The sequence below is a fragment of the Necator americanus genome, chromosome IV (genome assembly GCF_031761385.1).
Source record: "Necator americanus strain Aroian chromosome IV, whole genome shotgun sequence".
NCBI classification, from domain to species: domain Eukaryota; kingdom Metazoa; phylum Nematoda; class Chromadorea; order Rhabditida; family Ancylostomatidae; genus Necator; species Necator americanus.
In genome coordinates, this window is record NC_087374.1 from 36,715,697 (window position 1) to 36,729,823 (window position 14,127).

At 37.3% G+C, this 14,127-nt stretch overlaps 2 protein-coding genes across 2 annotated transcripts; one reads left to right on the plus strand and one right to left on the minus strand.

Moving 5' to 3' along the window:
* Nucleotides 1–2: 2 nt before the first annotated feature.
* On the minus strand, nucleotides 3–10,128 carry RB195_003835 (uncharacterized protein; the record flags this gene model as incomplete). Its single annotated transcript, XM_064201667.1, has 21 exons — nucleotides 3–110; nucleotides 173–333; nucleotides 757–943; nucleotides 1,322–1,387; nucleotides 1,543–1,641; nucleotides 2,023–2,112; nucleotides 2,421–2,502; nucleotides 2,570–2,742; nucleotides 2,823–2,913; nucleotides 4,217–4,323; nucleotides 4,464–4,531; nucleotides 4,921–5,073; nucleotides 5,628–5,728; nucleotides 7,245–7,308; nucleotides 7,393–7,601; nucleotides 7,775–7,881; nucleotides 8,412–8,495; nucleotides 8,872–8,964; nucleotides 9,617–9,766; nucleotides 9,834–9,925; nucleotides 10,083–10,128. 21 exons carry the CDS (start codon nucleotides 10,126–10,128, stop codon nucleotides 3–5), a joined length of 2,331 nt encoding a protein of 776 aa, XP_064057548.1.
* Nucleotides 10,129–12,825: 2,697 nt separating this feature from the next.
* Nucleotides 12,826–13,808, plus strand: RB195_003836 (uncharacterized protein; the record flags this gene model as incomplete). The annotated part of the gene is made up of 3 exons (XM_064201668.1): nucleotides 12,826–12,990; nucleotides 13,052–13,583; nucleotides 13,636–13,808. 3 exons carry the CDS (start codon nucleotides 12,826–12,828, stop codon nucleotides 13,806–13,808), a joined length of 870 nt encoding a protein of 289 aa, XP_064057549.1.
* Between the last annotated feature and the right edge of the window lie 319 nt (nucleotides 13,809–14,127).

Genomic DNA, 14,127 nt, shown 5'->3' on the forward strand with positions numbered 1-14,127 from the left:
ATTTATAGTTGTAATTTCCCTCGCATACAGTCAAGTTTAATCTTTTTTCGATTTCGTGTGAAGATTCGTTCGACAGCTGTGATTCGTCGCTTCATGTCGGTGGAGAGATTCTGTAGCAGGGCGAATTTTGATCATTTTGATCCTGGGAGTAGATTCTAAGCGAAGAACTCACATTAAATGACGAATACATGTTGTTCAGCTGGGATTCGAGATCTCCAATCTCATTTTTCATTTTGTTCAGCTGTTCGTCCAGCGATAGCATGTTCAGGGGTTGTTCTGTGGATTCGACCGCTTCGTCGGAGAGCAGGTCTCGTGATCTCAGCATTTCACGTGCTTTAAAAAATAAAAAGAGAGTAAAAATATTATTCAATAATAATAGGTAACAAATAAAGATATTCTACAAGAAAAGAAATAACAAATTGTGGATAATGTATCCCAAGTTTGCATTGGTAATTTTATTAAGAAGATAAGCGATACGAGTGGAAAAAAGTATTCTTCATTCAGTTAACTAGAGCAGAATATTAACTTCAAGATATAGTATTTTACAAATTTCCGGGAAAAACATATGATGAAATACAAAGCGAACGCAAAAATCGCAAGAGTTTTCTTTGTTATTGAGTCGAAATGATGGCATATTTAAGAAATTTCAGAAAAATCATACTTTTCAGAACTTCCTGCAACATAAAAACAAAGAAAAAATCCTCATTAAAATTAAATCATCAAAAAATTGCTTAAGATTACCAAAGAGCTGCTTACCATTAGAGACAAGAATTCCTCTATCCGTTGGATATTCTTGTAAAATCGAGGAAACATCATCCTGATTTAGAATATACACATCCGAATAGCCTTCGGAACGTAACGATACAGCTCTTCGATCACCCAACTGATTTCCGGCAATAAGTATCACGGATAGTTCACCGAATGTGGCACCATCGGTAAGGGTCTGAAAAAAAATAGTAGGTTTTGAAGCCATTTGGAATTTTGTGCTTTTTAGAAATTAGAGTTATTTGTACAGAAGTAGAAAGTTTGTAAAAGAAAATTAAACACTGAGCAACATGAATGAAGCAGAACTCGTTTGAGTTTTTCCCCTGGAAAAAATTGGAGGATGATAAATGAATATGACAGTTCTCAACCGTAAAAAAAAGAAATGCCACCATGCGCGAGAAAAGTAGCGTAAAATACTAAAAGAACGTGACCGCGTCGAACGTAAACAATAAAAATAAAAAAATAAGAAATATTGAGATGACTGCGTCGAACGTAAAGGAAATGAACAAAGAATAAAATTAAAAGAATAAGAAATAATGAGATGAAAGTTGCTTACTATATTCGGTATAGTGTGATCTTCATCAATAACTCGTAAGGTTCCTCGTTTCACAATAAACATTTCCTGAAACATTGTAAAGAAAAAGTTGGTCTCCTAGAATGATTTTAAATAATAAATGAGATAGAAATGCAACAATTAAGGACTAAAATTTATTCCTATATTCAAATAAAAACAAAGAAATCTTCCTGCTTTTCTGGAACAGGAGCCGATGGACTCACCTTTGCTCGTTCTCCTGCTCTGAACAGATAATCATTAGGGCTGAAAATCTGTTGCTTGATCCGTAGAACAACCTCGTAAAGAAAACCGGCGCTGCACTGCTAAATAACTAATTAATTAGCAGTTTTATAAATTTGATGTTAGATGTTAAACTCGAAAAGCACCGCAGAACAATCGTTCTCATCCAAGTGAACAATCCTAAGAACAGAGTGAGGCAAAAAACATCCGTAAACGACTATCCGTAAATGTAATTTCTTGCTGGGACCTTATCGCTTTGAAAAGGTCTCAAATCATGTCTTATGCATACACTCGTGAACCGTGGTTCCATTCGATGGGGTCTTTCCGAACTTCTACCATCCAGGGATTTTCCAAGGAATTCTATTGTCTTTTCAAAATAAAAGTACCAAAATATTTCACTTCTTCCTGGAGATGAAATGTGATGGATGAGCGATGAACTTAGGGGAAAAACACTAGGATCTAACCTTGAAGAGCTCCACTTTCTTGAGAGTTTCCATATGGAGATTCACAGCGATTTGACCTTGCAGCCTTGGCGGGAGCACATACAACAATTCCTGGAAAATTTGTTATAATCAAGAGAAATACAAAAGAATGACGAACAACAATTTTTGGGTGTAAGTGAGTTTTCTTGAATTAATTGAGACCTAGCTTCCAGAAATACGTTGATACCAAATCATAAAATTGTTTTAGCCATTTTTATTTATTATTATTATTTATCATATTATTGCAATATAATATATATTGCTATATTTATTATTTATATTCTTTTTTACTTTATTATTATTATTTTGTTTTTATTTATTCAGCAAATTTTCAAGGAAAAAATTCTTCACTGTCAAAAAAACTGGTTTGAGGATCACACCTGTTCATCATTAAGTTGATGCTGGGAATGCATATAGGTTACGCAAGAGATCACACGATCCTGTATGGCTGGAGTTACCATCCTGAAAGCAAAACGATTTTTCGTTTATAATTCACCCTCTAAAGGTTTTTTTCTATGAAAAGTCTAACCGATATTTCATATAAAATCTTATGCCGTCCATTTTTTGTCGAAAATCGTAGACATCTTCATTCATTTGCGTCACAACACTACCGACACCACCAATAATTGTTGCAAAAACCAGGACACCGATAAGCGTGTCGATCACTTCAAGCATATTTTGAGGTGATGACGACGGATAGGGCTAAATAGAATAGTATAGTACTTCTAGCTTTGAATTGACTAATTTTCCAGAAAAAATCTTTTAAAAAAACCCATTCGAACCTGTTGTCCACAAGTGGTAATTGTAAGCGCTGACCAATAGATGCTCATACTGTACTCTCGAGAGAAGTTGCCCATTTCCCATTTGATAAATCTGAGAACCGACAGATGAATTGTTGTTGAAACTCGGCGCACTCCAATAAAAAAATATCCGAGGTACAAATGGATTGAAAAGCTTCAATAAACATCTGGAACGGCTATAACCACCAGATCCTCCCAGGGGAACTAATGTTACATTACATTAATTACTTATGACATTATTATTTATCACCTCGTTATCTATATTATTCATCACATCATTATCATTATTTATCACATAAATTACTTGATATAAATTTCTAAATAAAAAAATTATAAATTTATGCTATTTAAATTAAATTTAAAAGTATTAAATGGTATACAAATTTCTTTTCCATAAACATGTTCCAAGAGGCAAACCTCAATTAATTACAGTTCACAGAAATCGATCAAAACGCTGCGTATACAGCGTGCCAAGATTCAAGAACAGTCAAACATGAGCGCTGTCAAGACATTAATTAATTTTTCTTCCTGAATCTTCCAAAAAACCCCAAATTTTGTCTCAGAAGAGCTTCCTATTCGCTCCCAAATTTTGATATGGTTAGATTTGTTCTGTACATAAGGTCCCGAAATCCAATCACTGTCCGAAGGCTATCCATAACCTCTGCCTGTCACATTACTGACCAAAAACAGCCCTAACATCACTGATGTCTCTAGTTATAAGACCTCCCATAGGATAGTATTAAAAAATAGCAAAAAAAAGAAACAAAAAATAATCTAATTAGAGGAGATTAGTGCCAATAAAAGAGGAAAAAAATTATTATGAGCTTGATAAAGCTGTGTAAGGCGAAAACTAAATAAGGCGAAAAGGAGACATAAAAGATAATTTTCTCTCCTTCGAACAGCTAGTTGTTTATTACCTTATTAATTTACAAGTAAAAAAACGTAAAAATCTTCAAATACAAAAGTAAACTGTAGAAGAGACAATTTTTTTTGATAAAAGCAGCTTTTTTTTATAAAAGCAGCAGCTATAGCTTTAAACGGGATTCATATGCCAAGTAATTAGTAAAAGTAATTAGTATCTAGTAAAAATTATAAGATAAAAATAAATAAAATAAGGTAACTAATGTTTCAGTGAGTTTTTTTTTCCATTTAAAAGGGAACTGGACCAATAAGTTATGTGATATTTTCAGAAAGTTTTTCATTTCTCTACAAACCACGGAAAAGCCTGGCTAAAAACTATCCCCAAAAACGAGAAGAAAAACCCTCGCACACAAAAATCTTGAGCGAAAAAAAGGTTCAAAGCAAAAAAAAAAGATAACAGTTAAAATGAGCATGGAAAAGATTTTTACGGAAAAAAAACATAAACAATAACATACTTTCCTTCCCAGAAAGCGTACATCTCTTCCATGTATTTGGGTCGATGGTCATCAATATCAAGTAGAGTGTAATTTTCTTTAAACTGACAGTTCTGATCATTGAATACCTGTAAAAATTGCTGATCAACAACGTACATACACATTAAAAATATAAATAAAATTATTTTACGGCATTATTATTTTACCCTAGTTCTTTCACTTTCAAATATTCTCTCCGAAGAATATGTAGAATGACAAAATGACTTACGGAACATGTTGGGAATCGAGGATCGAACACTTTGTAATAGGAAAATCCGAAAGCACCCGTATCATCCTCTGAAATTAGAACACCGATAAGGAAACAAATTCTGTTGCTTCATCCGTAGAACAACCTCGTAAAGAAAACCAGCGCTGCACTGCTAAATAAGAACTTAAACAGCAGTTTTATAAATTTGAATTAAACAAATTAAACGTTAAACTTGAAAAGCAGCGCAAAACAATCATTTTCATCCAAGCGAACAATCCTGAGAACAGAGTGGAGCAAAAAACATCCGTAAACGACTTTTCGTAAATGATTTCGTGCTAAGACCTTATCGTTGAAATCAGGAATTATTTTCTGGAGAATGAATGATTAAGAGGAAAATTAGAGATAGAGCCGCATCAACCTTCAACAGTATTTTATTTATTATTTTCGTAATTCATACAAACATAATGGGAAATAATACCTGATAATCCTTCGGCCAAACTGAACAGAAAATACACGCATGCATTCCAATGGAAAAGAATGTAGCATGCAGTGATAAGAAGAGCGATCTTCGAGCCGTGAGGGAATGAGGTCCGTTTCTGTGTCTTATCGACAAAATCGTTCAGTCGATAGACTAAAAATGTACTGATAAATGGAAGTGGAACAATTTTAACGTAACGAAAGAGACAACCTTAGGCTTGAGGGCAAATTTTTTCTTTTAGATGAGTTTAGAGGGAAAATACTTTTAATGAGTTCGATGAGGGTTGAACTAAATCACAAATGTATGTAAGGACGTATTTGGTTATCCCTAAGCGTTGGCGGGATTGATAGGATTGATCAGGAACAGATCAAAACTATTTTGACGACGACTTACGAGGCCGAAAAAAGAACACAAAAAAAAGAAATTTACTCATTAAAAATTGGAAAAACGGACTAAAAGAACCCTCATTTAGGAAAAAAGTTGAAACAGAAATGAATGTAACTCCAAAACTAATCTCTCTTCGCCCAATTATTTGAATATTTATCTCAAATTAAGAATAAATAGCTTTGAAAAGGCTAGGGTGTGATCATCTTCCCATTTTCGATTAGATTTACTGACCCACTGTGCCGATCATAGCTATCCATTCTCAAATTCCAATTCGATAAAATCCGTGAACCCCCTGCGGAGCCAGAATCCGTTATCCTCACCTTTTAAAAGACGTATAGCTCTGACCAATGAAATTGTGCTTTGAAGAATAAGGAATAAGTCAGTTGGAAATAACGCAAGCACATCAAGATATATTCGGTAGCTGGAAAAAAGAGTACATAAATTCTTGGAAAATATAAATAAACACAATACAATAATAATAGAGATAATAATAGAAATAATAGGGTAATAACAATAGAAATACAGTTCTGCTCTAAACGAACATGAGCGATGAATACTCCGATAAATTCATGGTGATCATGCCGGCGAATCAATGTGTGATCTATATGGATTCGACTTCCCATAGTGTCTTCTCAACAAAAAAAAAAAGAAGTCACCCTCATTCGCAAAGAGGGACCGACGTTGTTTTAGTTAGAAAAATTTGGAACAGAGACTCGTAGAGATTTAAAAAGGCGAAGGATCACTATGGATTGAGGCCCCGAGCATGCATACGTAGGGATTTATTAACACGAGTGCAAGTGAGTCAAATGCACTGAAATAGAACCAAATCTGAGATATTCGAAAGTTTTTAGGGCTAAAAAATTTTTCCTCCTTGAAAATGTGGAATTCGCTGTTCTCAGAACGTCGTTCGTAAAACTAAGCCACTGAAATTATTCCCATAAAGGCTGCATAGTACGAAACTGGCGATCTGTGGTCAAATGCAGAGTTAGGCGTAGATTGCGAATATGAGCGCGGCTCAACTGAATCTCTGCTCCCCCCCCCCCCCAAAGGTCCTAAAAAAAGCGTGGGAAATGGCGTTTGTTCGTACGAGGTACGTTAGAACGCGCTACCTTCGCACACGCCTCGCGTCCACGAGCGAGCGGTCGAAAATCAATGAGGTCTTCTCAATGGCCCACGGTCATGTGGAATCAATGAATAGAGTGTTAAAGAAACCGAGTGGTGTGCAAATTTGGAGCATTTTAAGGTACATCTTGGAAACTAAAGGAGTTCTCAAGTTTTTCAGAGTGGTTAGGGGGAATTTAGAGTGGCCATACTCTTAACATTACGTTCATACTCTTATTCAACAACTTTAGCTGTACATTAATCTACGAACACCCCAACATCGCCAATTTCGTGACATGTTGCCTTTAATAAGTCACTTTAGGAAACGGCTATCTTCGATAAGTTCACTCATTTCGGGATGGGAGACTACGGAGAAGGAGGTGATTACGTCCATTTCTTCCTAATTGCCGTAAAAAACGGCCCGGAAGATGCGGCACCGCACAAGGCTGGCGCGCTCCAATCGAACCTCTTGTACGAAATGGTGCGCCAAAACGAATGAAGCCGTATCTTCCGGGACGTTTTTTACGACAATTAGGAAGAAATGGACGGAATCACAGCGCTCTCCGTAGTCTCCCATCCTGTATACGAATACTCCACCTGAAATCTGCACCACCTCAGATTCGTGGGGTGATGCCTTTAAGTATAACTCCTTAACTTGTTCACTCGAAGTCTGGATCAAAGTCTATAACTTGTTTCATACGAATAGCTTCGTCTCTATTTTGGTACAATTGTCTTTAAGAACGAACTTTCAAAATTTTACTCGCGAATTCGTTTCTCTCATTTCTACGCCCTCATTTGATAAGAAGAGACAAACGTTGCCAACTGTGTACACGAACCTTTTATAGTAGTTCTTCGTAGTCATTCTTACGTTCTTCACTTCACTTCCATCAAAAATGTAGGCTGAATGAATGATTCGTGACAACGGTTCGGTTGTTTCCAGGAAGTGTGGGAAAAAGTTCTCATCAGAGTGTCAATTAAACTTACTCGTTCTTGATTGAATTAGAATATCGAGCAAAAAGATACAATCGAAGAAAATGTTCAAATAAAGCCAATGATAGAAGTAGCCTATGTAGACGTCGTCGAATATGAATATTACCATAGCCATCATATTATACAGTAATCCAAATGAAACAATACACGTCCAATAGTAATAGAAATGGCCACCAGGTGACACATAGAAGTAGATTAGGCGCCTATAACCAATAAAATCTTCAAATTTCTCCAAAATTCAAAATTTTTTAAAATTCTTCTTCTTCTTCAAAAATTCGAAATTTATTCCCGTAAGTAACAAAAATCAAATATGCAACATTAGGCATAATTTGGTTAATTTGGTCAATATGTACCATTGCCAACAACAACTGGATACCTGGTCCATTCCAGAAATTTCGCCTTGATTATTTCAAAGCCAGTAGTTTCGATCTCAAAAATCTCTTCAGGAGTGGAAAGAATCGGGACGTTATCGGTCTGAGGTGGCTGAAATGAGGTTTGTGTCGCATAGTTGAATTTAGCAACCACATGAAGGGTCAGAAATATTCGGTTGATTCTGATGATGCATTCAGGATGGGGAGCTCGCTGAGATGCTCACCATGGATACCACAAATCCTTGTGTTTGGTTTGTGAACAACTATAGGAATGGCGGTTTAGACTATTACCGGATATTGCATAAAAGTGTTCCACCGTTGAAAAAAACAAAACAGAATTTTCGGTTTTTATTGTGAATCTGAATTTTCTGTGTGCAGTCCTTTCTTCCACACTTTAGGGCAGTTTACTGGTTTGAAAGAAGCTAATCCTTGCTAGAGTGATAATGTCAGAGGAAGCCAAAGAGGAATTTTGAATCCTTCTATTTTTCCGAGGAAAACGATTCAACACAGAAAGTGATTCAACACAAAAACGTCGAATATTCGAGGTTATTCGAGTGGAGTGCATTCAGCGAATTTCATCTCATTTTCCACATTCCTGCTACAATTTAATGACGAGAATGCGCTAAAAAAACATCAACCAACCGGTTCAAACACTAGGGAAGCGTTAGCGTTCGAGGAACGATCTTCTTCCGGATCGTGCGCTGACATCATCCAATTTCGAACGATCTGAACGATCGATTAGTTAATAATAGGCATTCGGGAATACTTTCAGAAATAAAGACAATACTTAAACGAAGTTAAATGTGTTGAACTGGACGGGAAGAACGAGAGAAGAAGTTTTCCAGTTTTTTTACGATTTTACGCTATAGATCCTACAAACTTCAGCAGCAGTTTAGGTGGGTCTAAAGTTGGAGCACAGGCACAGATGCGCTTTTACGGGCCGCAAATATCTCTACTAATTAGCTGAAGTATGTAACGGCAGCAAATCCGTAAGCTGAACAGGATAGCTATAGCAGTAGTAGGATAACGATATACACGAGCACAACGAGGAATCGATCGCCGAAATCCTTCATTTAGACGCCTTGTTTGTGTGATTCCTCACCATATCCGAAGGGTATCCGTCAACGTCATCATCACATTGTTTATTTTGCAATCTCGTATATAATGGTGGCATTTGGTAGCACTCAGTTTTTTTCTGAATAACAATATTTCCAAGAAGGTCCCAAGATGTACCACGATACTAAGCTATATTTTTAGAAAAACCTCGAACGAAACTGCCTAGATTGAGAGTTTTCCAAAAATTTTAGCGGACTAGCCCAAAATTTCCAGCTTTTTCAGAGACTTTAAACTAAGAAGAGCGGCACGAGGATCAATGGCTATGCCAATACTAGCTGTTCCTGGTCTTCCGGAAACCAAGGAAGATCTTAGATCATAGCCAGATACGAAGGACTTCCTCTTTGGATTTTTTTCCTCATAAATATCCGTGATTTTAATTCTTTAGGAGATGAAGGGGGTGGAGATGAGGAGAGGTAATTTTGTCTACTGAATGTGAAATGAAATAGATTACTTTGTCGTCTTTGTAAGCTTCAATCGGTAGAATATTTTCGTTTGAGGACCCATCTAATTCTGATTACTGTGTGTATTGACTTCTTTGCATTCTCAACTTTCATCTTTTCAAGTCTTGTGCCACCCAGGGTACCAAAAAGACTGGAATCACCTCTATTGATAACAAGTCCTCCATAATCAGTGTAGCGTAATTTTTGAGCTTTTTTCGAGAATCATATTTCATTTTGCTTAAAAATGTGCAAATAAGTATACATAATATATAAAGTATTTTTTTCACCAACCATGGCAGTCTTCACAACTCCAACGAAACTTTTCTTCCCGAACGGATCAGGGTGTGGGTCTTGTTGTTGTAGAATATTCTCTGTCTGGTTGATGTCGATTCGAGAAGATTTGTGTTCCAAAACTTTTACAGGTTTCATCGCTCCCATTGCCTAAAAGAGAATGTTACTGGTTTGGTGGCGTTGATGGTGAAAATGTGACAAAATCAACCTCACTCACAATCGACTCCTCGATTTTCGACGAGGAATGAAGGTCAGAAAGAGCTTGAGAGTTTGAATTTGCTGTTGGTGTTGGGACAACGCTGCCAATACCTAGGAATTCGCACAGATCTATTAATTTTTAAACATACTCTGGAATTTTACGCTTTATTTTGGTTATAAACTAATTGCAGTAATAGTGCAGAGTTGATTTCTCTTAAAATATCTGAGTTTTACTTGAAAGGACTGTCAAGGATACAGAGTGACGGACCTGCTTCATCCACATACTTGGATGCGCGATCCGATGTCGGCAACATCTGCAGGAGCAGTGGATAAGAGTTCAATTACGAGTAAATGCTTTTGAGGGTAAGATTCTCGACCTGAATATACAATATAAATTTTAATTTAGGAAAAATTAAATTTGGATTTTTTCAAAATTTATGCATATGAATTATCTTCGTCTGAAAAGATTAGAAACTCATAAAATCTTAAAATCACAAGAAAAACACTTCACAAAGGCGTCTAGTCAGTATCCAAGCGCACTTAATCCACTTATTTGCTTAACTTTGAATAATGTCGGTCGCTAAAAATGTCTAGAAAGTGAAGAAAGATTAAAAAATCAAAGCATATTGCTGGATTAATGAGTTTTCGCTCCCGATCATGATTTTCAAAGCTTTAAAACTAGTGAATTTGTCCTCAACGCATACCCTCCCTCGATCTGGACCAGCACAATATTTCGGTAAAAAGCTTCAGGATTCTTTTTTCGAATTTTTTTCTTCGAACGCAATGTTCGAAAAGAATTTTCAATGTAACTTGCAATTTATGTCTCATCCATTCGCTGTGAGATTCGTCGAAAATTACTTTTCGCAAATATTAGGAGGAGCAGGAGTTTCTGACGCCTTGTCGATTCTGCATTTTCTCGTGTTTTTTTTTCTTGTTTTTTTTTTTAATAATTCGATGGATTCACAATGGAAAAGTCACTATTGAGGCTTAAATGTGACCTTTGTTCTTTTTTTTTCTGAAAAATCTATTTTTATTTTTCCTTGGTCGATCCATTCGTGGTCTTAGTCATACGAGCACTCATTTAGGTTACGTTCCCTGTCTTACCGCACAGCACTCTCTCTCCGTGTTTCGAATTACGTTCAGAAAACCTAATATGAATTGTAACGATGGCTGTATCACCGTGACCGATGGATGCAGTCGAATCAATCCTAGACCTTTTCCGGACCTTAACCCACTTTCTCAGTTCACTTCTGCTTCACAGTATTATTATTATTTTCATTGAGGTTACATGTAATCCCCGTTTTTTCGTTTGCGACTACTTTTTACGTATTTGCGACTATCGAGAAGAACTTTAATGGTGCCGTTTTCTCTGAATTTTTTTTTTCCCGAACCACACACCACACTCGCAATTTGTAGAGTTATGAGAGGACTGAGGTTTTGATGCTACTCTCAAATTCTTCAATCTTTTCAAAATAACATGAGAAATGCGTTACACGTAACGGATTTCTGACGAGTAACGTACAGTTCTCATCAATTAACTTCCTTTCTTTTAAATTCTTGCTTCGCTACGACCTCTAAATGTCCTCTAATAGCGCACAGTTTCTACACACACACACAGCCAAACCCTTGCACTTCTTTGACTTTTATTGAGACGTTCCAGCAGAACATTCTCTAATGAACTGTCATAGATGCTTGACCTTTTTAAGGCCACCGACGCTTCTGTCACTTCTGCCAGTTACTTATGGAGATAGTTTTTGGCTACTTCTCTTGATCTTTCTTTTTAATAACTGTTAACTCTCACACAACCTGAAAAGTGCTCGTTTTTCTTCTCTTCTTCCAAAAATTATACTGATCTTTCGCTTATCCAAGAAATTTTAAAGCCAATCTATCGTTTGTTAAAACTCCCTAATTTTACATTCAACGTTGAATTATTTAAGATGCATCCGCCTGCTCTTTCACACTTTTTTCACAAAAGAAAAAAAACGACGGCGGTAGAACGACTAGTTGCTAGATCCTTCGATAATTAAAAGTTTCGTAAATTACTTTTTTTTTCATGACAGAGTTATCCAGCACTCCATTTCTTTAAACCATAAAAGGCACGTTTTTTTTTCTCCGTGGCTATTAAGCAGTAGACTGCAAGAAGGTCAGAAAGAAAAGACTTTTTATAAAGCGTAAAAAAAAGCCTGGCCTTGCTTTTTTGTTGAAAAAGTCTCTGAAAAAGTCCTTTAGCTACGTACAGGTGAGCATACGACGATACCAAAGGACGATCGCGTTTCACTTTTGCTACGTCTCAATTTAGATACTTTCTACGATAGATGAGCTAAAATGCAGAAATTTCACTAAATTAGTTACCTGCTCGCTTGGGAACTGTCTAATCCGAACCGTAATGAAAAAAATCCTGGACTTCATTGGTAATTACTTCATTGGTAATGAAAACTCTGTAGGTGTCTTACAGGGTGCACATTGTGGTTTTGCTTACGTCAAATATCTGTTATTCCTTCTCTTTTTTATTTTATTTTCTTCTCTTATTCATTCCTCGGATTATTGTTTTTTTGAAATCAAAATGCCGCTTTTTTCTACAATTAATCAGTGCCCTTTTTCGCTTTGAAAATCTATGATCTTCATTTGAAGATCCTTTGATTTCAACCGGTTTGTAATCAGCTGATCAGGTGTCTTTAAAGAGGTTGCCTTGAAGACATATGTAGGAGTTCCGGAAAAAAGCCATAAAGAATAACTCGCTCCAATAATAGTAGGAATCGCGTTTAATAGTGTAACATTTTTTAAGGATGACTTCAATAGCTTTTTCGCATTCCTTGACCCATTCGGAAGGTTAAGCAAGAGAAGAATTATGGCGTATGAGTGTTTGGTCACACTACAGATTACTTGGTGTGACCAAGTTCGTTTTGCAAATGATTTGTGTGTGTTTATATAGATTTAGAAGACAAATGGCATGAACATGAGGATTTATTTCGAAAAACTTCAAAATTCAGTAGTTTCAGTACTGCTACTTCATGGATGCGGAGAAGCAACGTGTGGCGGTGTATCGATGTTTGATCTATGCCGCCATCGGATATTCCGTTATTCCACTTTTGTCAATTTGCGTGAATATTCCTATGGTCTACCACTATATTCATTATGTGAAGAATATAACGGATAATGACATTAAATATTGTAAGGTAAAAGGTCATCCTTTTTTCCATTCCATAAAAGTGCAACTATCGAAACGAAAAATCTTAGGATTCTGCGAAAGACATCCGAGTCGAAGCCATCCACGTGAAAAATATCTCCGATTCAAATAGAGTTGTACGAGAAACTAAACAACCCTGCAACAACTGTTGCACTCCTGGAGACCCCGGTCCTCAAGGACCACCTGGCAGGCCAGGTATACCGGGGAAACCGGGCATACCTGGAATACCAGGAGCTCCCGGCAGACCGAGTAGTATCTCGTGCGACCCGTTCACACCTCCACCTTGTGCGTGTCCAGCTGGCATGCCAGGGAACCCAGGAGTGAAAGGCCAACCTGGATATCCAGGTGTACCGGGAAAGCCAGGAATTTTAGGAGGACCACTAGCAGTGGGACCTCCAGGACCAAAGGGACCTCCAGGTTATCCTGGGCGCCCTGGGACTCCTGGACCACCTGGAGAACCGGGAAAATCTGCGAGTGGAGAAATACAACGTGGAGCCCCTGGACTTCCAGGACCAGTTGGTCCTGTCGGACCTCCAGGACCTCCAGGACAAGATGCATCAGCAGTAACTTCAGCAATTCCAGGTAGGATTGGGTCCATTTTTTGATATACTACGATTCTTACACTTTTTTTGAGGACCGCCTGGCCCGAAAGGACCGCCAGGATCTATGGGACCGCCTGGTCTCCCAGGAAATCCCGGCATGGACGGCTTGCCAGGAGCGCCCGGTGCTGCAGGTGCTCTAGGAGTCTGTCCCAAGTACTGTGCGCTGGATGGGGGTATATTCTTCGAGGATGGAAGTCGCCGCTAAATAGATGCTTCTCCTGTTCCACGAAGTTCTCAATAGTTTATGGATCGAAGGTGTTTCCGTGAATCAGCTACACAAATTTGGATTTAGACCACGCCTTGATAAATCAAGAAATTTCTGTAAGAATTTACTAATTATATGTATCCTATATATTATCCTTAAAAAGGTAAAGTACCTGTGATTTTTTAAGCTAATGATAAATTACACTGCCTGCAAGATTACGTTGTCCTCCTCTGTTCACATCTTTTCTCACTGTTTAAGGATTGCACTAGAAAAAGTACGTTTAAGAACGTGCGCGAACAAAGGATAGGTTTCATGCTGA